The sequence below is a fragment of the Pocillopora damicornis genome, chromosome 8 (assembly GCF_964200805.1).
Source record: "Pocillopora damicornis chromosome 8, jaPocDami1.2, whole genome shotgun sequence".
Taxonomy (NCBI): domain Eukaryota; kingdom Metazoa; phylum Cnidaria; class Anthozoa; order Scleractinia; family Pocilloporidae; genus Pocillopora; species Pocillopora damicornis.
In genome coordinates, this window is record NC_142677.1 from 3,035,001 (window position 1) to 3,062,932 (window position 27,932).

General features: G+C 38.1%; 5 protein-coding genes across 11 annotated transcripts in view; 3 read left to right on the forward strand and 2 right to left on the reverse strand.

Moving 5' to 3' along the window:
- The window catches only part of LOC113680493 (GMP synthase [glutamine-hydrolyzing]), a 17,480-nt gene extending 16,122 nt beyond the window's left edge, over window positions 1-1,358 (forward strand). For both annotated transcript variants that reach the window (XM_027197522.2, XM_089180051.1), the window contains exon 17: window positions 35-1,358. In XM_027197522.2, coding sequence (XP_027053323.2) covers window positions 35-136 — 102 coding nt within the window. In that variant the 3' untranslated portion in view covers window positions 137-1,358. The remainder of the gene's footprint in view (window positions 1-34) is intronic.
- Window positions 166-18,189, reverse strand: LOC113680491 (uncharacterized). Its single transcript, XM_089180049.1, has 21 exons — window positions 17,236-18,189; window positions 16,043-16,473; window positions 14,043-15,076; window positions 13,489-13,625; window positions 12,511-12,622; window positions 11,762-11,946; window positions 11,357-11,525; window positions 10,824-10,920; window positions 10,213-10,276; window positions 9,810-9,903; window positions 8,963-9,040; window positions 8,114-8,212; window positions 7,596-7,659; window positions 7,391-7,425; window positions 6,238-6,318; window positions 5,325-5,388; window positions 4,801-5,021; window positions 3,574-3,708; window positions 2,983-3,063; window positions 2,702-2,801; window positions 166-1,873 (listed from the first exon to the last, which is right to left on the reverse strand). The coding sequence occupies exons 1-21, from the start codon at window positions 17,985-17,987 to the stop codon at window positions 1,707-1,709; spliced, it is 4,200 nt and encodes a 1,399-aa protein (XP_089036175.1). The 5' UTR covers window positions 17,988-18,189; the 3' UTR covers window positions 166-1,706.
- LOC113680536 (uncharacterized) lies at window positions 18,101-23,400 on the forward strand. Of its 6 annotated transcripts, none has more exons than XM_089180055.1 (11): window positions 18,126-18,205; window positions 18,457-18,498; window positions 18,914-19,140; window positions 19,394-19,555; window positions 19,640-19,669; window positions 20,453-20,581; window positions 20,837-20,928; window positions 21,312-21,426; window positions 21,525-21,606; window positions 22,381-22,496; window positions 22,941-23,400. In XM_089180055.1, exons 3-11 carry the CDS (start codon window positions 18,967-18,969, stop codon window positions 23,010-23,012), a joined length of 972 nt encoding a protein of 323 aa, XP_089036181.1. In that variant the 5' UTR covers window positions 18,126-18,205; window positions 18,457-18,498; window positions 18,914-18,966; the 3' UTR covers window positions 23,013-23,400. The 6 variants fall into 6 exon arrangements, with proteins under 6 accessions (XP_089036183.1, XP_089036181.1, XP_027053372.2 ...); XM_089180054.1 differs by lacking the exon at window positions 18,126-18,205 and adding an exon at window positions 18,215-18,329; XM_089180057.1 differs by lacking the exon at window positions 19,640-19,669 and having other exon boundaries at window positions 18,101-18,205.
- Window positions 23,305-26,997, reverse strand: LOC113680537 (uncharacterized). The gene is made up of 7 exons (XM_027197572.2): window positions 26,859-26,997; window positions 26,345-26,520; window positions 25,645-25,769; window positions 25,440-25,536; window positions 24,430-24,577; window positions 23,818-23,921; window positions 23,305-23,534 (listed from the first exon to the last, which is right to left on the reverse strand). The coding sequence occupies exons 1-7, from the start codon at window positions 26,896-26,898 to the stop codon at window positions 23,403-23,405; spliced, it is 822 nt and encodes a 273-aa protein (XP_027053373.2). The 5' UTR covers window positions 26,899-26,997; the 3' UTR covers window positions 23,305-23,402.
- Window positions 26,998-27,004: 7 nt separating this feature from the next.
- On the forward strand, window positions 27,005-27,877 carry LOC113680546 (dynein light chain Tctex-type 1). Its single transcript, XM_027197580.2, has one exon. The coding sequence runs from the start codon at window positions 27,118-27,120 to the stop codon at window positions 27,457-27,459; it is 342 nt and encodes a 113-aa protein (XP_027053381.1). The 5' UTR covers window positions 27,005-27,117; the 3' UTR covers window positions 27,460-27,877.
- The last annotated feature ends 55 nt before the right edge of the window (window positions 27,878-27,932 follow it).

Here is a 27,932-nt window from a genome sequence, read left to right on the forward strand (position 1 = left end):
CAAGCAATTAATACATTTTATTTCTTTTTCTCAGGTTTTGAATGAAATGGTGGCATCTTTGAAAGAAGTACAAGGAATTTCACGAGTTCTCTATGATTTGACTTCCAAGCCTCCAGGAACGACAGAGTGGGAATAGAATAGAGGTTTATTCTTTGCTCGGGATAGTGAGATTTTAATTCTCTTTATTTAATATCGAGATTAAAACCCTTAACCTTAAAGAAGTGTCGCTAGAGTGTAATTGGCCAGACGGACAGGTACAATCAAAATTGTTCTTTTTTTCTTAAAAAAATGATTTCGAATTGTTAAATGTTAACTTATTTCCAAAATTTTCTTTCATTCATTTATTTCTAAAAATGGAAAATTCTATTATTTTCAATAACTCTTTTTTTCTTTTTTACAAATCTAAAACGATTGTCGTAGGTATCAAAATTGACTTCAGAAGGTAACTTCTGCCAAATATATATGAGGGACCTTAAGCAGTCAGGACGGCAACGCCAAGGAAGATTTCGATTAAAAAATGGATTTCTGCCTTTAATTAGAATTTCAAAAACGGCTGCATGTGTTTACCGTCTCCTACAGCGCCACACCTCAATTTCAGCAAAACGTATAAAAGAAGCGTTGAGTTCCGAATGGAAATTAAAATAATTTGCCGTCGCGGTTTCGGTTCGCAGACGAGCAGATTGTGGTGATTTCATGTTATTGTTTTGCATGAGACGGCTACGAAATGTACAAAGTTTTAAAACGCACGTGTTAAGCTATTGTTCTCCCAATTAGATCTTTTGTTTTTCCATGCCCTCGTTGCCGTCGCGGGTTGCTTAACGTCCCCATTTTAACTTCCGTAAACGTTTGTAAAATTTGGCGGTAAAAAGTTGGCTACAGCAATTTGTGGTTAATCTGTGTAGGCCACAATGTATTTTCTCGCGTTCAGCGTGAAGTACAATTTGTTCTGTCATGCCTCTCTACGTTTTACCGATTGGACCAAAATGTGTCACGTTACATGGGTCAAAACTCACCAACTTCCCAGAGAAGCAACGCACGTGATCAAGTCTGGTATCTTGAAACCTACAAACTTTTTCATTTGCAATTAGGATTTGGATCATTTCTCAATGTAGACATGAGCTTTAATGGATACGTACATATTTTTTTTTCCTAATTTTTGAGTTGGGAGGTATAACATAATGAATGGCTACAGGAAACAGTGAATATATTAAGAGAGTCTCGGTCAAAAATAACTCACTGGTCTCCTTCGGACCAGTCAATAATTGCTTATTGTTCTTTAATGTGGTAAAAATTCGCATAACGAATCGGTTTGTAATATATAAGTGAAACCACTTGAATAAAAGGCGATTAACCTTGAATATTTCTTTGTGAAACCTCAGCTCTTTAATTAGATTTACTAGTGTTCGAAATTCTCTCGAACTCTTTCGGATTTAGTCTGTTTAAGACCTTTTAAGCTTTTTAAAAACCCTTTGACCCTTCAGAATGACTAGCATCTAATTTCTCCTTAAAATATCACTCCTGAATCACACACTGAGGTGACGCGAATAAAGGAAAGTGATCACCAACTATAGAAGCTCTTGATTCTTAACCTAATTCTCTTGTTAGCACCCTGGGAAATGTCTAGAGAACGGTTTGGAGAATATACATACTGATGTTAGGTTGTAAAGGATGAAAGCGCGGTTCTCCTCTTGTCTGTTACGAGTTATTTACGTTGTGAGATGCCTTGTCGCCAGTCTCTCGCTGACAGAGCCTGACGCACAACGTCTGTGACAGTGTTGGAGATATGGGAGGAAAAATCCGAGACATCCGTCGCTTGGTAACAGCCCCAAGAACTCCCGCGGGGTCACTATTGAACAGAGTTGCTGAAGGGTTCCTGCGTAAGAACAAAAACAACATAGAACCTTGATATCGTTACGTCACAAGACCGGACGAAACCATTTCTTTCTGGCCACAAGGCAGACACTTAACTACAGGAAGAAATAGTGGAAAACATTGCAGCGCGTAATAAGCATGCGATAGCATGTAATTAGTAGCAATAAAACAGGACGGAAAGACATTAAATCTGTAATAAGTGTGGTAGAGCATGGAACTGGCTTTTAAGGGCTGGAAAAGTTTAATTGGTGATGAGCGAGGGAAAGCATGGCTCTGGCAATGAACGCGGATAAGCATGGTACTGGTAATAAGCGCGGGAAAGCATGGTACTGGTAATAAGCGCGGGAAAGCAGAGTACTGGCAATGAACGCGGATAAGCATGGTACTGGTAATAAGCGCGGGAAAGCATGGTACTGGTAATAAGCGCGGGAAAGCAGAGTACTAGCAATGAACGCGGACAAGCATGGTACTGGTAATAAGCGCGGGAAAGCATGGCACTTGTATTACACGCGGGAAAGCATGGTGCAGTTGATGAGTGTGGGCACTTGATGGGGAATGAAGGGCGGGAAACATTCACCTACTAACAAACGTGGAAACATTCAGCTGGAGACTGAAGCCAAGTAAGACAAACATTTCAAAATGAGTTACCGAAAGCGAAGTTTGTAAAAACGGTACAAAGGACTGCTCAGAAAATCTACTAAGGTGATTTTCAGACCGACTGGACTTAACTGTTTTCTTAAGAAACAAAAAATTAAATGGCTACTTTACTGCACATTTGAAGACTTAACTGACACATTCTAACGATAATACACAAGATTTACATTCGCACCTTTCAGGACTGCCATAATGGCTTCTTTTCTTGACTCTGAATCGTCGCTGTCTGTTTCTTCTTTACACATTTCCAGCAAGGTTTGTACCAGAAGTGACCACTGGAGAAAGAAAAACATTCTTATTACCAACATGTTGAAAAAAAGTAAAAAAAAATTCTGACAAGTCTTCGTGATTCCTGATCAAGCTTTAAGTAGAAGGTATTAGGTATTTGAGTTGAAGACAACTATTCATTTTTAGGAGAAGCGTACAGGAAAAACACCCTTTCCGTTCCCAACTTACCTTCTCCACGTTCTGACCAAAGTAGTGCATTGCATAAGGTAAAGCTATTAAAGAAAACTCGTCCAAAACAATGGCCATAGCCTACAAAGATAAGAAAGAGAAAAGAAAGCTAACGTTATTAGCATCTTGCTAAATGGCTTCTAGGCTAGTAGTGCATCACCTTCTCCAAACAAATGTTTTCCTTATGCGTCGATCAATTCGAAGCTTCAACATCTCCCCTCCCCTAGGCAACCCACGGGCATTTGACCATTGTTTGTGCCTGGGGGGTTGGGGAAGTTGGCAAGTCTCTCCAACGGAAAACAAGTGTTATATCTTTAAATATGGGGGAGTTTAAAGTAAATAGTTCACTTCTGCGAGCGAATGGCGCAATAAAGAAAAGGTCTACACGGTCTTGGTTTTGTAGCTTGGTCAATATGTAGAAAATCACGGTCGCTGATTTTGGGTGCCCCACCCAAAATTGGGTTGGACATTTAAACACAATTTTTGCCCCCGGGGAGGGGGGAATTTTAACATACCAAAATCTTCAAAAGTTCAAATGCCCAGAGGTTGCCAGAGGCGGGTGTTGAAGCTTCGAATTGATCGATGTATTACCTCAGCATGTCGCTCCACATGTGGCAAACAAAGAAGCAGGAGAGAGGTTCTTTCCTTTATTATCGCCTGACCCTCTATTTTGCTCAAGACGAAATCAGCCAACTCGCTGCTGACATACTTGGAGCACAAAAGCGCCTGAAATACATAAGTAAATAAAATGAATGAGACAGTGAAGGAGATTTTATAATAGAGACGCTTTTGACTCAAATTAAAGCCTTCGGTCGTAAAATATGGACTTCCTGAGTGTTACAGAAGAGAAGTATGTTTTACGATAGGATGAATAAAATTATGATGCCACCAATGCAACCATTCTGATGCAAGAGGGAGACCAGTCAAGACTTGGTCACGTCATTTTAACGCGCTTGGCGATTGGCCAGTTATACTTACTTCGACATAGTGTTGTCTACGCCTAGTTGATTGTCACTTATTTGAGGACCACTGTCAATTTGCAGTTGAATGTTAACGGTTGCTTCGGTATTGCGTTGATTTTGCTTCACTTCTGTCAGCGAAGAACAAACGATTTTTCAAGAAACCTCGCGCTGACCTATGTACCAATTAAGTAGTACACCAAAACCAAATTTGACTTAGTCACTCGCGCTTTCCGCGCTTCAAGCAGCCTGCTTGATTTTACATGGGCTCCTAGCGATCTTCATCTGCCTACGTTAGCCGTTAATCTAACTTTCGAGCATATTTTACGTTATTTACGCAAGGGAAATTCACTTTAAAAACGCCACTTAAGCATGCATTCTTACTGTACTTCGTTCTGTGATTGGCCAAGAAAACTTGCGCCACACTCTCAACCAATTAGATGCCCGGAACACAGCGGTTAGACGTCGAGCATGCGCCGGCTGAGCGATAATTTCCCTCGCAAAATTTCAAAGGAAAACAAGAAACAAGCACTTTCTTGCAAAAAAGCGAAAACGTTAAAATTTTCATACAAATCTGTAAAAAAAGAGACAAAACTAAAAGAGGGGAAAGCTCGAAACTTTCCAACACAAAGCTTATTCAAGCACAGGTATCCCGATAATTTACTATTCTGTTACTTGTGCGATTGTTTGTAACTCGTGTGAGGCAACTTTGTTCTTACAGCCTATTATACTGTGATTTCTCATCGCTTCTAAGCTGTTAACCCTCGCTGTGATTGGCCATTGTGATGACTACCGTTCTGTTTTAACGACACTCAATCGAAAAGTACGCTAAGCTCGCTCCAAATAACAAACCATCCACCTGAATTTTTATCAAATCCTCGTTACAGCAGCAACAGGAACACTCATTAGGGCTCGCAGTCGAGTCTACACCACGCTGGACAGAAAGATAAGGACCCTTGCCAGCTGATCGTCGGGAAGAATTGGAAAACCGAGAGGAAGATCGAGACAGCTGTGGGGAGGCCTGTGGCGAGACCGGCTTCGCGCAAGGGCAGCCTGGGAGTCCGGGGAGACACAATGCGCCTGTAACACAACAAAATACAACAGATCTTATAAGCACATTCCTCACTCGTGGCTAAGAACTGACAAGGAGACCAGACAACCCCTCCCCTATATCCCCATCCCCTTACCCCCCCTCCCTTATAATGAACAGTCCCTAATTGGGCTACCAATCTTGCGTTGGTTCTCTATAAAGAAGGATAGCTTCATTACCTTCGAAGATTTTTCAGAATTCAGTGACATGCACCTTAAAGGTAGAGGACCCTGTAACTAAACCAGCAATAGAAGATGAAATAAGTAAACCACAATAGCAATTGACTTCCTGACCATTAAAAGGCGACAGCTTGTCGAGCCACGGGTGTCGAGTTCCAAAATGTCCTTCTCCGTTCGGCTAAAAAGAAAGCGACAAAAGGATTCACGAATGTTCTATCTTAGGAACCAGTCATTATTTATCGCTGTGGGGGTTGGGGCGGGGTTGGATAGAAGACTTTTTCTCCGGGGGGTCGCATGGTTTTCAGGGGAAACGGAGGTGGAATCAGCGGTCGCCGACAAAGGATAAAGAGGGAACTATGGAAAACTGACTGTCGATTTACTGCTAATAAGGGGGGAAAGTGAGGGAGGAGGGGGCGATAAGATTATTAGAGAGCCTGATGCGAGGATCAGGTAAAAAGTGACACTTTCGACTAATTCCTCTCCCCTCAATTTGATTTCGACTTAACTAATAACTTGAACAGCAATAAAACAGCCAAAAATTAGTCGCCTTAGCTTTCAAACAAACACAAACTAGCCACAACTAGTGTCAAGAAGTCAAGAAATGTGTCCCTTACAAACTCCTTGCCATTTTCCCTGGAGAGACGTAAAACCATGGTAACATTAGAGGTTCGTTTTGTACTAACAAAGGACAATTATATTAAAATGCCACCACAAAAATTTGCTCTTTCCTCTCCCCATTCTTTCTTCCTGAAGAAGCTTCGTGTCCGAAAAAGTCTCGAGTTTTCCTTTTTCCCTACATTTGTCTCCTTTTACAATTTTTTTACGAACGTTTCAAATTATCTTTTTCGCTTATTTGACAAGAGAGTGGTTTTTCTTCTCTTTACCTACGAAATTTTGCGCGGGAAAATTGGCGAACGGCCGGCAAAAGTTGATCCCCTTGCGCATGTGCTATGTTTGACCACTGAGTTCCTTTAAGCCTATCAGTATGTAACATTTGAACGTGCCGATTCGAGCACATCAAACTTACGATGTGTTGATGGGATATAGTAGCTTGGCGCCTTCTTTGATTACTTCCGATTCTCTCCAGGTAGATCCCAGATAATGGAATCTGAAATATGTAATGTATTACAAGTATATAAATATGACTAATCAGTGAAATGCGTTTATTTAATACTCGTGTTGTCCCTAACTGACTCATTAGCATAGTCTAAACTAGACTAGAATTGTAGCCTAAATATACACTAGTTTGAAAGCGAAAAGAAGACAAAACTAGACTACACTAAATTAAAATCGACCAAAGGACTTTGCTACACAGTAAACCACACTAAACTAGATTGAAGTAAATTGAAACAGACTTGGCTTAACTAAACTGGTGCAGACTAGAATAGATTTGGGTAGACTAGAATAGACTACAGTAGACTTATTCACTCAACTAGTCCACGACACACTAGGCTAGAATAGGCTAAAGTAAACTCAAGTAGATTAGTCTAGCATAGACAAGGAGTAGACTAATTTGGGCCAGTGTAGATTACGCTAGACTAGTTCAGACATAAAGAAGGCAGATAAGAATAATTAGCCTAGAAAATAATATGATGCACTAAACTAGACAGCAAAGACTAGGTTAGAGTAGTCTACACTGGACTGGTTAAAAATTACAGAGCCATGCAAAACTAGACTAGAAAGGACAAGGCTGGACTTAAAAGAAAGAAACGCCTCTGTTCCACTTAACTACACTGCAAAACACTAGTTCACACAAAACTAGAGAAGGTTAGGCTACACTAAAGAAAAAAGTAGGCTAGATTAAAATAGACCATAAAAGACTGCACCAACCTAAGCTAGACTAGGATAGAATGGGCTATACTAGATTGGGGTAGACTAGGGTAGACTAAATAAGCTCATAGGATACTTAGCTAAAGTAAACTGGACTACAAGGGACTTGACTAAAGCAAACTAAACTAACAAAACTAGGCTGGTGCTCACTAGTATAGAAAGACTAGGTAGGTGTAAACTAGAATAGAGAGACTAGGATAGACTAACTACAATAGTTTAGAATAGGAAAGATTAGTAAGTTAACAAATGATGGACTTATGTAAAAAAAAAAATAGATTAAAAAGACTAGGCTCGAGTATACTGGACTAAAAAGACTACAGTGAAATGGGCTACAAAGTATTCATACTTACCACTGTGGCACTAAACGAGTCCAACCTGTTTTGGTCTGAAATGACAGTAAGAAAAAGCTATTGTGTAATTGTATGAATTAGTGCTGATAGGAACCTTGTGAATCTTTCATATGACAAGGCAATATTTTCAAGGAAGTATAAACTTAATGCTGCATTTCAAAAGAGAAGTTTAAAAATACATGATGTGACCAGTGGTCTTACAAACCATTAAGTAAAGTCTCCATAAACTCAACTGCCAGTTCATTCTGGCTTGCATCTGGCCTGCTGGTCTGAAAAATGATGGTCACAAAAACAAGCAATCAACAACACAACTAACATGCTATTAATGAAAATGAAATTGAGGTAAATGTCAACTCAACTTAATTAACAGCCACAAGCTTAGCAGGGTCTTTTAGTTAGTTGTCAATCTTACCAGTGCAGGCCCTCATGTTATGCTAAATTCCCAATTTCTCAAACAGCTTTCTAGCTACTGTTTTTCAGGAGACTAAGTAGCTTAGCAGCTGCATTTTTCCCCCAAACTGTCACTATGATTGTTTTTCTCTTTACTGACCAATTATTGTTGTAAATGGATGCCTGAAATGGGGCCAATGCCTGGGTTACAGTGCATCACCAATCATGTAGGCAGTATCCTATCTGGGGCCTGGTTCAACACATGAACAGTGGAGCCCAGTCAATGCCCATGGCACTTGCCTTTCATTTACACCAGACAGCAGGTTAACTTACCCCAAATAAACTGAGAAGGGTTTCCACAGACAAGGCTTTGTTATCATGAATGTTGAGAAGAACCTCTATAAACAGCTTAGGTTGATGTTTCCTTAAAAGCTAAAATAAGACACACAGAATCCCTTGTTAATCAGTATATCTCATTTTGTTTGAAAAAATATTTTTGTAGTAATCAGTTAATGAACCAAAATCCCAAAACAAACTGCACCAAATTCATATTTCTACCAAGTATTATTAATTTGTTGATATCATTGATAGTAACTCACTCACAAATAATTTAACTATTGTGATTAATTAACATCATAATTAATCATCCTGTGCTTAAGCATCCTGATTCAATATAACGTCTACATGTTAGTGTGCTTGGGGAGTATACTAACATATCATTTGCAGATACTGTTATCATAGACTATTTTTTTTATCTAACATAATATTTTGTCTCTAAACTTTTGTCTACAGTTGAATCAGTTATCCACTTCTGTCTGAAATCACTTGTGTGATAAACAAATCATACTCCTGCTTTGGGGACATTTGATTCTGTAAATGATTCGATAATTACAGACTGAATTGGAATCCACTTGCCCTTCTTCTGTCTGCAATCACTTGTGGGACAAACAAATCACACTCCTGCTTAGGGACCATTTTACTTTGCTTTTGCAAATGATTCACGTGATTACAGACTGAATTGGAATCCACTTGCTCCTCTTCTGTCTGCAATCACTTGTGTGATAAACAAACCACACTCCTGTTCAGGGACCATTTGCTTTTGTAAATGATTCACATGATTACAGACTAAATTGGAATCCACTTGCTCCTATTACAATTACCTACAGATTAAAACATTCCTACCTGTGCAAGAGGAGTAAAGTGAGTTCCATCATCATGTAACAAGTAAAAGTGAGTGGTCAGAACTTCAACAAGCTTTTTCTGTTTTAAATAAAAAATGCAGAAGAAAGCTATTTCTAAATTTCAGCCTCTGCATAAAACCCTGGTCTCAAGTTTCAAATGAAAAGCTACAAAAGTGACAGGTTTACAAGCCACCATTTAGTATATTGCACGAGGTGATTCTACTATCACATCTTTAAATGAACCCCTTTGTGTGTGATTTTTCAGCTGAACCCTACCGAGCACTTCTTTCATAAGATACTGTCTACAACTTAGAACTGTGCTGACATCCATGTAACTATTTTTGTGTGACTGTTGAAATAAAGATGACTGAACACTACTTTCAAATGCTTCCCTAAGCTATACATACAAATTTGTTTTTCTTTCATATCTGACATTGATACCTTAAACTACGACAAGGCAAGTCACTGATTTTAATCAGTAATTTGTTAAAACACCTAGATTCCATTTTTCCTTGTGTTTGTTCAGATATAGATCTCAGATGACATCAAAATGACTGGTGGTAAGAACAAAAAAGTAGCAAGGAGGGACAGCTATGTATGTTAATGATGTTCTTACCACAATTTGAATTCTGCTGTGATCTATTACTGAACAGACCTGGGACAAAATGGAATCTAAATGTTTAACAGTAATTTGGAATCTATTTGCTACATATAGTAAAAAAAGCAAAATAGTGTTCATGGTGACATCATATACGCATTATTCATTATTATAATATAGTACTAACATAGAGTTTGTAACTCTGTGGAGTCTGAGATTTGCCTCAAATTTATGTCTTGTTCACAATTACCTCAGGAATAGAGAAGAGGGCAGACTGGGCAAGATCGGGTTCACATTGATGAAGATAAAGCACGGCTCGCACCACGTTATCCAATGGTGATAAGCTAAATTAATAACAAGCCATCATGAACTTAATTAAACAAATTAATCTTCTTCCTTAATTAAACACAATTACATCACTCTTAACTCATTAACTCATTATGTACATTTTAAAAATTTATTATTGTTTTTTAAATTTCTTGAATGTTTAATTTATAAGACCTTTGGTGATTTTTTTACAACATAAACACTGAAAGAGAAACCCTCTTTAAATAAGGGTATCTACCATATATCGATCTGACTAATGATATGGAAATGAAAAGGAAAATAAAAGAAGTCCATTAGGAGATAAGATATACCACAGGAACACCAACCTGTAAGCACAACCCTTCTCAGTTTTAGTTTTCTTCACATCTTCCAAGGCAGCTAGTGCTGTCTCTAAACGGGACAAACTTATATCATTAATTTTAAACATGGCTGAATCTTGCATCAACCACTCCTAAAGTTAAATAGGTCTGTAATAAATTCTTTTCTCCTTAGGACAAAGATGACCCATGTGACCAACTTGACAGCATAGGGCATTGGATGAAAGAGGAAGAAAGGTCAGCTTAATGATTGATAGCACAATAGCAGAGAACAACCTGGGTTCTGGTTGCACAAGAAGTAAGGGGTGACTGATATGCAGTATAACACGATTTGAATCTCAAGACAACAGACACAAAAGGCTCTGTTTTCTCCCCATCAATTTTATAACCTAAGAAAAATGGATCAAGTAGGAATAATGATGAAGAAAAATGAACAAAGCAAGGTGATCTGTAAGTAAATATTGCATTCACTCTCTCCTTTTGGTGATAAAGTAATTTTTTTGGATATTTTCCACTTAGTAAGAGTCTTAAAAGGCAAAAATTAATAGTAAACTTTGCATATGATTAGTTAATTATTATGAAAAACAAATTAATCCAATAAACAATTTTCTCTGACCAACCTGATGAAAACCCACTAAGAGATGACATCAGGATAATCTCAGCTACTCGACCTGGTTTACTTCTGGCATAGAGCTTGAAAATTCTTTTGGTAATACTCTGAAGAAAAAATAAAAAGAATTCTTTGATAACCCTTTACACCTTAACATCAGTATGTAGGTTCTCAATACTGTTCTCTATACATTTCCTCTTATACCTACAAGGAGAATTTGCATAACAATCCAGAGCTTATTTAGTTGGTGATCATTTCTTTGATTCTCGAAACCTTGATGTGTGTTTAAGGGGTGATGTTGAATGGAGAAATTAGTTTCTAGTCATTCTTAGAGGTTGAAGGGCTAAGGCTTGCAATTGAAGAAATCCCTCCTTTATCACTTAATAATCACATAAAACAACTTAACCCCATGAAAGCACAGACCACCACATTCATATTTGGACACAAACGCACCAACCATTGGTCACTAACATTGTGCACATCAAGACAATGACGAAGACATATATTTCATTCATCAACTGGGCCTAATTATATGACCCTCACCTCTGACACTTTAACTTGTTTGTCTGACCCAAATAAATTTTCATCCAAGAAATGGATCAAGCCATCTGCTACAGGCTCTTCAGATTTATAAGCTTTGTCAACAATGTCTCGCAGCGTTAGACCAGACATTGCAAAGTAGTCTATACTATCCTTAGAGGCATCAGGGATTCTGGAAAATCAATAACTTTATTCAATCATATTATTATGCTACATCACATTGTACAGATATCCACAATTGAATGGCAAATTTATGAATGAAATCCTATGTTTGAACAAAATTTTGCCTTATAAAATCTCATGGCCACTTGATTAAGGGTTGTGACAGAGAAACTTAATACATGCCAGAAACCTCTATTTGCACTATGTAAATAACGTTGTTGAAAATTAAGCCCTCATTAAACTAACCTTAAAAACACCTCAGTCAAATTTGCTGCAGACTTGCAGAGTAGCTTCTTAAGCTTCTTTTTGTTCTTGTCATCTTTGGAACCCGAATCTGCCAAGCAAAGTGTTCTTAGGAAAAAGTGTTGCTCGCAAATGAGATGATGAAATGCCTGTGCATTGTGCTTCTGACAACGATTTGCCAATGGCATCTGAAAAGGAAAAGAATCCTATTAATAAGTTCTAATACTCCAAGATAACTGGACTTGTAAATGGAAAAAAATTTTTGTAATGATGCTGATACAGGGAAGAGTTGTAGCCTGAAAAGTCCATGTTTGACCCGTATGAGTGACTAGCATCTAATTTTCCTTTCAATTTCATCCCTAAATCACATATTAAGGTCACCAGAATAAAGGAAATGATCACCAACCAAAGCAGCTCTTGATTGTGACACAAATTCTCCTTGTCAGCACCTTAGGACATGTATGGAGAACAGTGTGGAGAAAATGGATAGTGCCATAAAGAATTGGATTTTACACTTCACCAAGAGAGATGTTCTCCTTACAATATCAATACAATATCAAGCATAGAAGTAATGAGAATAAAGAAAAATATCAATTAAGGGGTTAAATGTTGATCCAATACCAAATTCTCCAAACTGACATCATAAGAATTGTATGGAAGACAGCAAGGAGAATTACTAATGAGATTTTGAAAGTTAAAAGGTTAAGATTTTGTGATCCACAGAAATAAGTTTATGAAAAAGTGCAACATACCACAGCCTTGTAAAGCTGAGTGGGGTCCATGTTCTGGAGGACATATACCATCCAGTCAGGGTTTTTACTTTCTCTCTGTTCAGTCTGAGGCCTTGATGGTTTGTTCTTGAAACTAACAAATTTAATTTTGCACTAGGATTATGACAAAGACCAAATTCAATGTTTGCTAAATATTTTGTACTCATCGCTTCTATGAAAAGTTCCTCTACTTAACCCTACTGAGCTGACACTCATTTCAGAATACGCACTACATCTCAGCTCAGTTATACCATATTATTCATATATTGCTTAATGCATGAAAGTACTCTAAATAACATCTATTTCCATCTGTTTTAAGACTGTCACTACTCAGTTCATAAGGTCTCTTAAATCTTTTCATATGGACTTTAATTTGTAAGTGTACATCTGCTTTCTATCTTCCTGTTTAAACCCAGTTGGATAAATTCTGTCCCTCTTTATGCCCATCAGGACCTTGTCTCATTTATCTGTCCTAGGAAATTGTCAATCTATTTGTTCATCTTTAAATTGTTTGTCTGTCTGTCTGTCAGTATTGTGTGCCCATCTGTCATCTCTCTGTGTATTAACCCACCTATCTGTCTCTCTCTATGTCTGTCACTGGATTGCCACCTGTATATCTATCTGACTGTCTGCTGGTCTGTCTGTCAGCCAGTCAGTCTGTCTGTCTATTGGTTTGTCTTTCTCTTTACATGTTTTCCTGTTGGCTTTGCAAACTGGCTTAAAGCAGGGCCCTCTGCTGCTCTGTGCAAATGTTGGTTTGTTTATCATCTCTGTTTATCCACCTGCTTCCCTATCTTTCTTCACATGCTCCACAAGGACTGCCATCTGCCTTTCTGTCTGTCTATTTGTTAACTGTTATTTAAAACTGGCATTAAATGAACTCTATGTTTGCCTGTCTCTGCATCATAAATTATCTCAATCAGTCTTAGAGAAATGGACTAATATATCAAAGTTCTGTACCTCTTGCTTCTTTGCAAGTGGTCATGTGCAGATTTTGAGAACAAAACAACATTTCCTTCACTAGCAGACACATAGTGACATCCAATAAATGGATACATGCCAATCAAACAGACGTCTAGATTTGGCTGAGGACAGCGCTGTATGGAAAAAAAAAATTATGAAATATAAATATTACCCAAAGACTAACTCAAACCTCTCTTCTGAACTAGCTGCATAAGCAGGGCCAGGAGGCATTCTAGCTGGTTATTATAAACAGAAATACCCGGTAGTCAGTTACCAACAATTTTAGTAAGTGGGAGACACCATTCTTACATGGATTGGACATTGGATTCCAGATCAAAAAGGTTCACGGTCAAGTCCTGGATAGATCAAAATTACAGTATCTAGGGTGAAAAAAATTGGGGACTTAGACAAGCAACTGCTTAATCTGGTACCCCTTAATACAGATTTGATTGTATTTTTTCAAGCAATAGAAACTGGTAAAACTCTGACATTAACAATGAATTGCTATATTTGTAATGCTTGGTTACTAAATTTTCCATACACAATCATACCTGTCTCAGGCTTTTTAGGTCAAAGACTGGTAATGGCCATCCATTGTTACTGGAGAGTTTAATAACAGCAGCTTGATAAACAGCATCACTCACTTTAGCTCCAGTGCTGGTATAACGATTCATTGAACTGCTAATTGTAAACGTTCTTGTGCACTTGATCTCAGTGTCATACTCACCATCTGTACCATCACTGCTATGTTCACTCTCTTCAAACTGTTTCATATCACCTGTCATTGCTTCTCTATGCATAGATGTTTTACTTCTCGATGTAAACCTCACAAGTGTACGGCCAGAGTTATCAACAGTCCATTTGATATCTGGTGGTGATGGTTTTGCCTCCTTGTAACCTGCTGGAGGGGCTTCATCTCCACACAGTTTTATACTTTTATTAGATGAAGCAGTGTCTGTGGCATCTGGGTTGTCAGCACATGAAAGAGTGGGGGTAAATGCAGTTGCTGTAGATGGCATGTTTTCTGTGACACAAGGCTCACAATAGTCTTGTTCAACACTTTCTTTGAGTTCTTGATTGACCTCAACTGTTTCAAGCAACTCTTCACTTCGTGTGCTCCCAGAAGCAGAGGCTAAACTTGATCTACTTTCAACTACCAAATCTTCAGCATCTCTTCTCTCCAGATCTTCATCAGACTTCTTTTTGCCATCAAAAACCTCCCCAAAATTTTCTTCTTGTCCCCCAAAATTGCTCACTACACTTTGCTCCTCACCTTGGTGCTCATCAACCTGAACATCTTCAGCAGCATGCTTTCTGATCCAATCAGATGCAGCTGCATATATGCGCACAGTGTAAGTTTCAATTCCCTGTCTGGTTATTGCATGAAGCAGACCATTAAAGACGGAAACACTGACTGTATCAATGGTGTACTTGTAATAAGACAGAAGGTTACAAGTATCAAACACATCATACATGAAGCCTTCTTTAGGGCCAGAGATGAGGCAACACATACCACACAAAGTAGGGTCAAAGAGAGTTCTTGCAACTAAGGGAGATCTTTGCATCTCTTTCACATGAGATATTCCTAAAAAGATAAAAACCAAAATACAAAGTTGTCATTCATTTTAACACATACCAGCACAAGAAAAAAGAGGCTTATTTTTCCAAAAGTAGCCTTTTCCCAACCTTCAATTGTTTAATGGTTGCCATAAGGAAATTTTGGTCACCGAAAAAAATAGCCTTGAATCAATGGGAGGACACTTCATGTAAGTTCACAGTCCCTTGCCAATTTCTAAGATTGTAATGACAAGCAAGAGAAATAGGAAGAAGAGACCAATGTCTGGTAGCAACAATTCATCATGAAGTTGCTTAGACTCAGGTTAGAGGATTCAACAAATTGGCCTGGTTATTTACATGAGTTCTAACCCAAACCACTATGGGCCTCATGGATTCCTGTAAGAGGGTTGATTAACTGGATAAATGTCCTTCTACCCTTAGCTTTGGGCCCTCCTGACACTGTTCACGAAAACAAATGTTCAGATAAATGGTTTGGCTAAATTGAAGATGGCTTAACTTTTGTTTAAATAACCTGCCCATTAGGTTTAAAATGATTTCTATCTGGGAGTTGTGCAACAGAACAGGAATTGCTGATCAAAAGCATAGCGGACATAAAGTTAACAACTAGCCTACGATCCTTGTCATAATTCTTAAAACACTCTCTCCCCAGAAATCTCCCTTTCCCCCTTTAACCTTTTACACCTTAACATCAGTTTTCATATTCTCCATACTGTTCTCTGTACATTTACTAAGGTGCTGACAAGGAGAATTTGTCTAACATTTAGGAGTTTCTTTAGTTGGTGATCATTTCCTTTATTCTCATGACATTCATGTGTGATTCAGTGGTGACATTGAAAGGAGAAATTAGATGCTAGTCACTCTTAGGGGTTAAAGGTTAAATTTTTTGTTGTAGAAAAATTACAGTGTCTGTATTGGCCTATGCTGATCCCACATTTCGAAGAGCGCTTTAGAGGGATTAGATAATTTATCCTACCTTGTGTATAAGTGGGAAGAAGTTGTAATGTGTGAAGTGTAGCAGAATCATTGCCTTCATTACTAAGTTGCTCCACTCTAAATCTGCGATACAGCATGGTAACTCCTTTCACTCTTAGCATACACCCATCCACAGCAAAACCAATTCCATAGAGACCTCCAAATGCAACAGTCACAGGATGCCCAGGTACCTCTGACACAGGTCCTAAGATTTCCTTGGGATCTGGTAAGAAGTCTTTGTAAACCTTTTTCTTTCTCAACAACGGAAACACAACTTCCTCATCTGATTTCACAGCTAGTGGTTTATTTGAAGACAATAATGGTGAGCAATCATCAAAGGACCACAAAACACAGTTGTCAGCTTTTGGTTCTCTTTTGGTTTGTTGTGTCGGGTGGAGCATGGATTCAAAGTCCAACAGGGATGTTGTGGCCCTATGAGCAAAATATAACTTTCAATGATAGCTTCATGTTAGGTACTTATTGACCTAGAGGGAGGACCTGACAGGAAAATATTTGGTTCAAGGTAATGAGAGACAAACCAAGTGCAGAGAGGTCCATGCATTATCACTGAGAGCAAAATATTTTCTCATTTGCATGATTTTCAATGCTTAGGGTTAGGTTTAGGGTTACAGTGATGGTGAGAGTGACAGTCTGTATTCCTTTTTCTAACTTTGCTCACATCATTGTAACTTGCAAACAGGTAAAGCCCTTATACAAAGATTTTTGTCTTGTCTCTATTAACTTAGAGAGAGCAAGATGGATAGGCTTTATGATAAAGCCTCTTATCACACTCTTCATCAGGCTTGTGGCACCAGTTTCTGAAGCTTATCAAAAAGGCTTCTTAATCATAACAAGAATTTGTTTTGCTCATTGAGTCAGACATGCCAGTTCATCAAAAGAAACTACCCCACATCTCCCCAACCAAAAAGGAACCCACCCTAACACTAACAACTTCCAATGTAGTGCCAAATTTCTTCAAGTCGTTCCTTGGTAATCCATTAATAATATTTAGATCATAGATCTTATCACACCCATCTTAATGTATAATTTTAAGGTTAAAAAAAGCTCAGGGGAAGAAAATGATCCTATCTTGGCCAGGATACTACCCTCCCTTCATCATATTCATTTGGGAGGAGAAGCAGGAGGAGGGGTTCCCTCAAACGGTTGGATCAACAGCTCTTTGCTATGCTATACTTATTCAGCAGAGTTGTTCCTGGACTTGAACTTTTCCCACTTCTGCTTGACGACACAGAATCTTGATCAGCTGTAAACACAAGCTTGAGGACTTGAACATCTAGATTTGACCTCACAGCTAGGTAGCAGTCACTTAGAACAACTTCTTTTACAATCATGCTTGGTTCAATGTCAAGGAAATGTTCCATATCATGATACATTGCAGTGACATCTGTGCCGCCAGACGTAAGGTTACCACTCCATCTGAACAAACTCACTTTTTTCACGCTTGCAATAGCAACGTTACCACTTGTTGGGCAGCAACAAATAGCTGTGACATCAAACTGGGTGGGAATCTCCAAAGCTAGGAAATCCTTGCACTTTCCCTCCGATTCCTGCCTTTGATAATGAGAATGTCCCGCTGCATAAGTACGCACCGCCTCGTCAGGATTTGCCTTGAACCAGTTAAAGTAAGCGCGAGAGTGAGTTTGAACGCTCACCACTTTACTGCCAGCGTTTTTTCTTCGGCTTGTTCTCTCAATTGTCAAAACGCACTTGGCTTTCTCGTTGCAAATCAACTTGACAGGTTTTGACATGATCGGAAACTCACAGAATAGAGGAAAGTTCGGTTGTTCGAGTGAGTAAACAAACACCTTCATTTCTCCAGTACCAAGGAAAAGATAATCTTTCGTAGAGGCAAAAGAGGTAGGTTGAAGAGAATCGGAGAACGTACGTTGCGATTTGAAGTAATGGAATAGAAGTACTCGCACCATTTTCAAAAGATACGCGTTTACGGCAATGACGAATCGATAAATTGGTCCTCAAACTCTTTGGCAGGGGAGGGGGGGGGGGGGAAGCGTACCTCTTTACGTCAGTAGAATAACTGATTAATCCCTGCTTCGTCCCGATAACATTAATCATTTCAGGTTGGGGATCTTCCACCTATCCGCCATATTTTCCATGATCATTTTAATCAAACGCGCGGAAACTGGTAACAACACTTCCTTACACCATAGGGCACCGATAGGGCATGAATTATTACCTCTTATTTTTTACCGTATTCTCAGAAATTAGAAACTGTTTGTCTTTATATCAGTCTTTTGGATTCAATATGTGTGAGGATTGAGTTTTAGATTTATTTTCCCTTCAAAAAAAATGTTATTTGTCTCCCCTGAATTGCGCTTTAAGAGTAGTATTTTTTCGTCATGTAAGCCTATTGTATGTTTCTCCATTAATACTAAGCCTCGTGGACGCAGTAAAAAAGGATCACCGTCACATCTCCAAGTGAGTCAATCTTTTCATTCCTGCGGTTTAGATACGTAGAACGGTACAAATAAGCTGGAATGGCTGATGATTTTAAAGTTAGAACGCACAATTTAGCTCAATAGGAAAAAGATCAATGATTAAATTTTGCACGAGTGTTCCTCTGCATGCTGATAAGAGCACAAAGAGATCATGTCCCTCTCTGAGTACTGTACGCATCTGCAGAATGACTTAGGGAGATTTTGTTTAAGAATCTCTTAAGAATACCAACTGTTGGGTCCTTTGTAATTCAGTGACTCTGAACCACAAATATTCCAACTTTTATAGTACCCATGTCATATCTGACTATTATAAATATTTGAAAAAATCTTTACAATAATTTATGCCAGTTTCTGTTCATTCCATGCCATTTAACTTTGCTCTTTATTTTTTCCAGGATTGTAGGACTAGAAAATTTTGGAATATCCACTGCATATAAGATCTGGATCTATGTCCACTGAAAATGGCAAATACGTAGCTAATGATAATGGTCGCCTAGACAAACGTAAAGCTGTGAAGGGATTTGCAGAGTTCTGCTGCTCCCCTGTCCAAAATAAAGATACATGGCAGGAATCTGCAGAAGACTACAAAGTCAGAAACACCAAACTTGAGTACACTTACCCTGTAAGAAATAGTAACACAAATTAATTTTTGCTATATTTGTCGATGGTCCATGATAAAGAAAAAATTAATTACTGCAAATAAGAATTTCACAAAAGCAAACTCTGCAAAAACTACTACCTAACTGTCACTTTCTGTGAATGAAATACTGTACTCTGCTTGAGAATTTAGTAACAATTTATATTTTTTTCTGATAGCATTCTTCTGACAAATAAATTTGTCATGTCAATCTCTTATCAAATATTTCTTCTGGTAGTTAAAACTACTTGTGCCAGGTTGTGCATCTTCTATACCAAGCAGTCAGTGGCTGTATGTAATCACATTTGGCGGTGGGCTTGTGGAGGGAGACAATGTGTCCCTTGATGTCAAGGTTGGGGAGCACTGTACAGTGGTTGTGACCACTCAGGCCTCAACAAAGGTAAGCAAGGTTGTTATTTTACCCTTTAACTCTCAAGATCCAATTGTCAATTCTACCATCTAGCCACTGCACATTTCCTTGTAAGTTAATTGCAAGATTTGGTGTTCAATCAAGGTAATAACTTGTACCTGATGAGTTTAAGTATTCTCACTTCCTATTTGCTGTATAATGTATAAATACTTTAAGGAGAAGTTACATGATAATCACTTCTGGTAGGTAAAGTGTTAAAGAAGCCAGTAGTTGGCCAAAACCTGACGATTGTCATGCCATTTTGCACTGGCTACTTTGCAAATTGTGATCAAAGACAGAAAATAAGTATTTTTGAACTGATTCTAAGCATCAATGTCTGGCTAAAGAAGTTAACCAAGTATAGCCTAGAATGGACCATATTTCATGTCTCAAAGAATTTTTTATTTCAAAATTTACTTGGTGAGCTTGCCATCTGACCCCCTTGATAAGGGCTGTTGAATTGCATTGAATTCTGCTATTCCAGCAGAATTCAGTTCAGCAGCCTACTCGGTTCAGAGTGCTCATCTATTACATTTTCCAGTGACAGTCAGTAGCCTAGTCTTTTACTGCAAGGGTTCAACACTTCAGACTTTCTCGAAGGGAAGGTGCAAATGTTTGATGAGCTTGATTACTTGTTCTCGCCCATGCTCACTTTAATACCCAGGGCCCAGTGGTTCAAAGGCCAATTAACCCCAACCCAGGGTAAACTTTCAGTTCAGGTTTCTTTATTCCTTTGTTCAAAGGCCTTTCTCTATTATTTATAACTCATCCAGTCATAAAATTGTTGGCAAAAAGAATTCTACTGAATTTTCTTTTAAAGTTTTCAGATCTGAAATCAGATTTCACACTAACCCTGGGTTATCTTAACCCATCTTTGAACCTGCTCAGGTTTATCACTCAGAAGAGGGCTTAGTTACACAACAAGGCTTGCGAGGTTTGGTTGCTGATGGAGGGTTGCTTGCAGTTCTTCCTGATCCTGTGGTCTGCTTCAAAAATGCCATCTACAGCCAGAAACAGGTGAGTTTTAGATCAGTAAAAAAAAATTGCTTGTTTTGAACCCAGCCTTAAGTGTACAACAACAATAACCTCCTTGTAGGTGCTCTGGTATATCTGAGGAACCTTCAACTGCTCAAAAACATTTCCATTACTATATTAATGCTACTTTTAAAAATTTTTTTCTTTGTTTACTACTGGTAAGAACAGAAAGTCAATGATTTGGTTGCATGTTGTTTGAATCTCGGACATCATTGATGAATGGTCATTATGTTGTAGGATTTTGAGCTCACTTCAAATGGCAGTGTCATCATCCTTGACTGGTTTACAGCTGGGCGTGTGGCACTTGGAGAAGTCTGGGATATGACTAGGTAATTACTCATTATTTTATAAATTGTAAGTAGGAGCAGGAATGGCACAGTGGTGATTGAGGGCATTTACCTCCCCACTGCTGTGGCCTGGATTTGATTCCTGGACCTGGGACCACATAAAGGTTAAGTTTGTCATTGCTTTTTGTCCTTGCTCAGAGGGCTCATCTCCAGGTCCTTCAGTTTTTCTCTCTTCAAGGAAAACCTCACTCCAAATTCCAATTCGACCTAGAAACAGTGGACAAGAAAAGCCACCTAGTGGAAATGTCCACTTCTAAATTCCCATTCCCATTAAGTAGTAGTATAATCACACATGTAAGGATATGTTTTATTTGCTCAATTTAATCTTAAACTTATTGTTACATATTTTCTGTCTGAACATATAGTTACAAAAGTCATAACAGAGTCTTTGTGGATGGAAAGCAAGTGTATGGAGATTCAATCTTTCTTAGCAATGAGAGCAGCTTTCTTTCACTAAAAGAATCCATGTGTGGTGTTATGGTAACTAAAAGACACTTGATATTTTTAATAACCTTCAGTTGTTATTTGAATAAACATTCTTGAATTAGCATCACCTTACAGTTTTGTTTGTCTTTCAGGTGTTAGGAACCTGTGTTTTTATTGGTCCATATTTTAAAGAAATCAAGAAAAAAATTAAGGAGAGAGTCACTGTTCTCACAAGTAAGACACATTCTTGTCTCCACAATCAAATAACATATGAAATTATAAGATACAGTCAGACTGATTGTGTTTTTGATTGCCAAAGAGTAAACTGACCTGGCCTAATGTTCTACTTTGGATGCACCATCATAAATAGGTGGCTTTCCTTGGACACCATAAAGGCTTGGTTCTCTTTCTTTCATCCCTTAGCAACCTCTTTAACCCTCACACTGCCAAGATTGCATTAGTAATTCTCCTTACTGTCTGCCATACAATTCTCATGATGTTGGTTTGGAGAATTATTTTTTTTATATTTGATCAACTAATAATCCCCAAATTGATATTTATCCTTACTCTCATCACTTTTCTGGTTGATATTGTATTGATATTGTAAGGAGAAATTCTCTCTTGATCAATCATGGGAGTGAAAGGGTTAAATACTGAAAAGCTGCACTAAACGCATTTGTGACTCAAACAATTTTTTGCACATTAACCAGAGCAGGAGCTGTTTAAGAACTGAGCACAGTAGGTTTGAGTGCATGAGAGGGTTTAACCAAATTGTTGTCAAACAGGTGGCATCCTGTGATAAATTCTTATTTCATTTGGAGACAATTTTCAAATGGTTAGGTTTCTCTCTGAAATCTCAAAACACAGTAGAAGTAAATATATATATATTGTCTAGATGGCCAAGATAAATGAATTATGGTTTTTGAAACCTAGACTACAGCACCAATTTCTGAAAGAAAGAGTAAATGTTAATTTTTATTGAACAAATTAATTTGACTCAATCAACAGAATGTAATGATATGAGTGTTGTCAAGAAAGATTTGATGGCCTTTGCTAGTGTTTTGGATCCTTCACTGTGTGATGGCATTGTTGTCAAACTCATAACCACACAAAGTACAGAAGAGGTAAGTGATGTGATATTTTCAATAACTTTCCTCTTTCGGGTGTTGTATGTTGCAATTAAAGTAACAGATACTCTCTGCAAAAAACTTTAGTAACATGCTGCATATTTTCCATGCTTGGGAATTAAGTGCATAATTCAGTGTGCAATTAGTTTCATGTCATTTCATGTTTTTTCATTTATATTGCTTACTTGTTCATTTTGTCTTGCTCACTTGCATACTTGTCATGTAGTAACACTATGACACTCTTCAGTTTTTATATGAAAACATTGTCTCTACTCTACTAGAGGGATTATGCAAAGATGTGCATAACAGAGATTGACCTTGCTGTCTCTTATCTCTGTCACTTTTTCAAAGAAAGTCAGTGAAACGGTTATTTATAGCCTCTGTCATTGTTTCTCTGAGAAGTATAGGCCTAAAACATATCATCTCTTTTTTGTTCTTCAGGCCTACAATTTCTTTAGGATGATTATTCAAGATATTGTACCAAGACTTGGAGGAGACCCACTCGTGAAATGAAAATACTGTCCATTAGCAAACAATGTTCTTATTATTTAGTACACAAAAATGATAAATGAACAATTAAGAAGTTAGTAATTAAAGCAGGAAATCAAAACATGCCTGCCACGAAGTTTTTCTTGGACAAATCAAGCTGTACAATCTGAGGAACTCCTTTTTTTAATGTTGTCATAATGATTATTATCATGAACATAAATATTTTTAGTAATATGGAATTAAATAATTTATCTTGACTACTGTATTTCAAAGTTGCTGACCTCAGGTCTCAATGAGAAACCATCACAGTGAACCATTCAGCCTGAAAACCCATTTTTAATGATGAGCTATTCATGTGTACACCAAGATTTGTTTTTATAGTATAATAAAAGGAGGCCTCTGTAATCTTCTACATTAATGTTTCACATTGTCCTTGTAAGCAGCAAGTATGTGATCTGCAATCTCTTTAACGCCAACCAGATGTTTGGCCTGGGAAAATATAGTTGGACCACCTTGGCGCATCATAGCAGATTCTCGTTCCATCACCTAAGAAAAATATTACCTTTGATGAAGCTAAACATGTGATTCCTTACCATAGGTGGCTAAAAATTGTTACTTGAAGGTAAAAGATGCATACTAGTTAGCATAACCTGTGTGCCCCCCCCTCCCATAACTTTAAAAAAAAGGGGGAAGTCCCCATCCTCATTTTTTTAAGGTAGGAGGCAGTTGTTTCCGGTATATAGGATGATTTAGCAGAAATCTTGAACTAGTCACTTTGAATAGAGGTTGAATTAAAAATTTAAAACAACAAAAAAAAGTCAAGCCCCACCTTAAGATCTGCTCCAACAGCTTCTGCTAAATCAGTTTTGTTGATAACAAGCAAGTCGCTCTGTGTTATGCCTGGACCTCCTTTACGAGGAACTTTGTCTCCCCCTACAAATCATCAAAAAACATCCCTTATACATGATAGCATCATTTTCTGATAATCCATCTCTATGCCTCATTTCCCCAACATTTTCATCTCGTCTCTGCTATCCTCTTGCTTTAGTTATCAGTGTATTGGATCATTCATCACTATGCTCATTTCCACAATATTTCTCTCTCATCTCTGCCATCCTCTTGCTTGCTTTTGTTCTCAATGCATTGAAGGGAATACTTACTTATCAAAACTCCCCACTCCCTCTCTTTAAAAGCTAGGTATAGGGGTACGTGTTTGATGGATAATCTGTTGTCAGCAAGCATAAGACCTTTCTAAAAAATAGTTTGAGTGTTCCTTGGGTAAGCTAGTTACCTGACTTAAAAATATTCCAATATAAGGGACCATTCACATGGTTTTGCATGAAAACCCAGGGAGAACAGTTGCTGGTAACAGAGAATAAAAGAGGTACTTTGGAAAAAAATCTGCTCCCTTATTTTATGTGAATTTATTTTGAATTCTAACCTGCGACATCAATGACGTAAATAATGTAATCAGCCAGTTCCCTGCTGTAATTAGCAGCAAGATTGTCTCCACCTGATTCAATTATCACCAGATCTGGTTGGAATGTTTTGGTCAAGTCTTTAACCTCCTCCATGTTCAGTGAATAATCCTACCAAATGTGTTGAGATCTTACGTTAACATTATTAAGACCTTGATTTTCTTGAGTGGTATACTTGAATAGCCAGAAATCCATTTTAATATGTTATTTACTGTGTGGGAGGTCTGTATGGGAAAAAAAACATACTCAACCAGACCAAGGGCACAATTTTCCTTGTACAGAGCAGGACTGTCATAGACCAATATAAACCAAGTATTTTTTTTCTGCTTTGCTGCCAATGGTCCAAAAAAAGAAATTGAGGACATGGTCCATACTGTAAAAGACTGGTGCCATGTAATTACACAATTTTCTATTCAGATTTAGTGATAATTGAAGATCTGAGGAAAGATATCTTGGGGGGGGGGGGAAGGGGGTGAAGAGGGAGGGGGGAAGGGGGAAAAGAGAGGATATTGTAGGAGACTGTCCAGTAGGCCTTGTTCTAACAATATAATATCTATTTTATCTATTTTACACAATATTCAGCCAACAGGTAATGAACAAAGACAAACTTATCACCTTTGGGGGGTATTGTCCTGATATACTGACAAACTCTCTTCAGTTATTAGTCTATGTATAAATAGATTTATAAATCCTCTTAACCCTTTAACTACCCAAAGTGATTAAAATTTAACTTCTCTCTACAACATCCTTATGCTATTCTGCAAAAAGGGGGAAGTGAATACTCAAACTTATCAGCTAGAAATTGTTATCTTGATCTAACACCAAATTCTTGTCACTCATTTACAAGAAAATGTATAGCAGCTGGAGGGGAGAATTAACAATCAGATCTTGGGAGTTAAAGGGTTAAGGGATAATAAGGAATCAGAGTAAACTGGTTAATACTATACTGTGAACTAGAAATTTTTTGCCTCACCTCCCTTATAGCAGCATGAGGACAGCCTCCTGTTTCCACAGCTCTCATTCTTTCCTCTGGTAAAGCTTCATTTTTAACAAGAAATTCCCAATCCTCCCTGAAATTCGTAGTCAGTTAATTCAAAGGAAAAATGATTTGGAAGTAATTAATATCAAAATGAAAAATCTGTATGCTATCTACAGTAAAACATGGTCAGTGCACTTACCTAGTGAAAATATCATTTGTGACAACACATACTCCATGGGAATCCCTTAAATGTCTGCAAAGAGCTAAGACTAGTGCAGTTTTTCCTGATCCAACAGGACCACCAATACCTACTGTAAAAGCACGCTGAAGAGGAAAAGAAAGAAGATTTACTGCAGCTCCCATAATGGAGATAGCAAATGCTGCCTTAATAAAGTGTAGGTCTTACAAAATTTTCATTCAGTCTTGTAATCTCATCAGCCTATGCAATGAGCCTTGCAATCATGTTTATGCTGCAAATGTTTCATTCTTGAATGTTTACATTTGTTGAAAGCTTTTGAGGTCTCAGATTTGTTCACATAGCTAAGAGTTTCAGACAAAAGTCAACCAGGGCAGGTTGGAGTTATTGTTGTGTGTGATGGAAGTCTTAAGCTTTCAGGTTTTCTAAACAGCAGCTGGCAATCACACTGGTGATAGTCTTATTTTGAGCCCTTGTACTAGCAAGGCCCATCCAGTAATTTGAATAACACCATAGCAATAGTTAGGAGTAGGGAGTTCTGTAGACATAATTTCTCATTTTCAAACATGGGTCTAAGCAGCTCTGCAAGCTTCCTATTTTGCCATGTGCCACCCCTCAATACAACTAAGTCCTGCTAAGGAGATTTGTCTTAATGGTAGGGGGGTACATGGGAAATCCTCCAGAAATCTGTGTATAAACTCACTTGTTTCCAGTCAGATCTATTCACTAATTTGTCTCTTTCTGTCCACAGGCCAGGATTCGACATAAATTCGTGGGTGTGTCCATGCTCGTTGGCACCATGACTGTGTCCATGGGGTGCTGAATGATGATGGTGATGATGATGGTGATGTTGTTCAGGGGAAGTACTGATATTACCAGCTGAAAATAGGAAAAGAACTCATTAATTTTCACAAAGTGATCATCACAATTATCACTTTCAGTTGTGTTGTAAGGATCTTGATTTGGCAAAGAGAGATCCCATCATATAAAAGCCTTGTGGTTTCTCATGGCTTCCTCGCCACTTCTAGTCAATTTTTCTTTTAATTATTAAATTTATCTTTCAAAAACCGATGGTCGGGTTACGTTTTCTCAAATGTGCCCTGTATCCGAAGAACAACACCCACCACGCCATGCGCCCGCTTTTAGGGAGGCTCGCTACAAATGTCAGCTTCTATTTGATGACTTAATTTCAAATATAATGATTTATATTTCCATACCTTTAATAAAGCTGCAAGGTTTTTCTTCGCTGTCTCCCATCTCAAAAATGTGGCAGAGAAGAGAAATAGGATCGACCGTGGTTAGTAGCGAAAGGGGTCGAGGCGTCGAAAATGAACAGGCGTTGCTATCTTGAGCGAGTTGTAGTACTGGGGCGAGATTTTTCGTGGTTGCTAAGTTGTGCTAATCCTCCATATTGAAAAGTGATTTGTGTTTTGTCGCTGCTGTTTTTGTCGCATCTGTGAGGGGAAAAGCTTCCAAATGGACGAGTATCAGTCAGCAGAAGAAACATCCTTCGTCGTAGACGAGGTTAGCAACATTATCAAAGAGTCTGTCGAAGGAGCTATCGGCGGAAATGCCTACCAACACAACAAAGTGAATCAGTGGACTTCCAATGTCGTCGAGCAATGTTTGAATCAACTAACCAAGCTCGGAAAACCGTTCAAGTACATCGTCACCTGTGTCATCATGCAGAAAAATGGAGCCGGTCTTCACACTGCAAGTTCCTGTTTCTGGGATAACACTTCTGATGGAAGTTGTACAGTGAGATGGGAAAACAAGACCATGTACTGCATCGTGAGCGTTTTTGGACTGGCGATTTGATTTGTAAACAAGATGACGTGGTTTTAAAATCGAGAACAATGCTATATAAGAAACAGTTTTGTAACATATAGGTTTCTATGTTGATTTTAAATGTGGCAACCGTGTGTGAAACTGAGAACTAGCCACTAGAATTTTCATTTTAATTTCACAAAGCTTAAGCGCGTTCATTATCTACTATTTTGAAACTAATGCATTTAACATAATATCTGTTTGCAAGCACTTGTACTAGTGCATACCAATACAACTGTAAATCCTCTTCCAAGAATACCGTGGATTTCTCTCTTTTTTCGTAATTTACGTTAAGGCGAATATCAGCTTAAGTATTGATAGGTATGACTATTTACAAGAGATTTGACGCGTGCCTGTCTTGGGTTACGGTATATTTTGTACATTTATTAAACTTTATTGTATTCTTGAAGGTGTGAGTGATTGTACATTGGAATAAGTAGCTGTGATCAAATTATTTTCTGTTC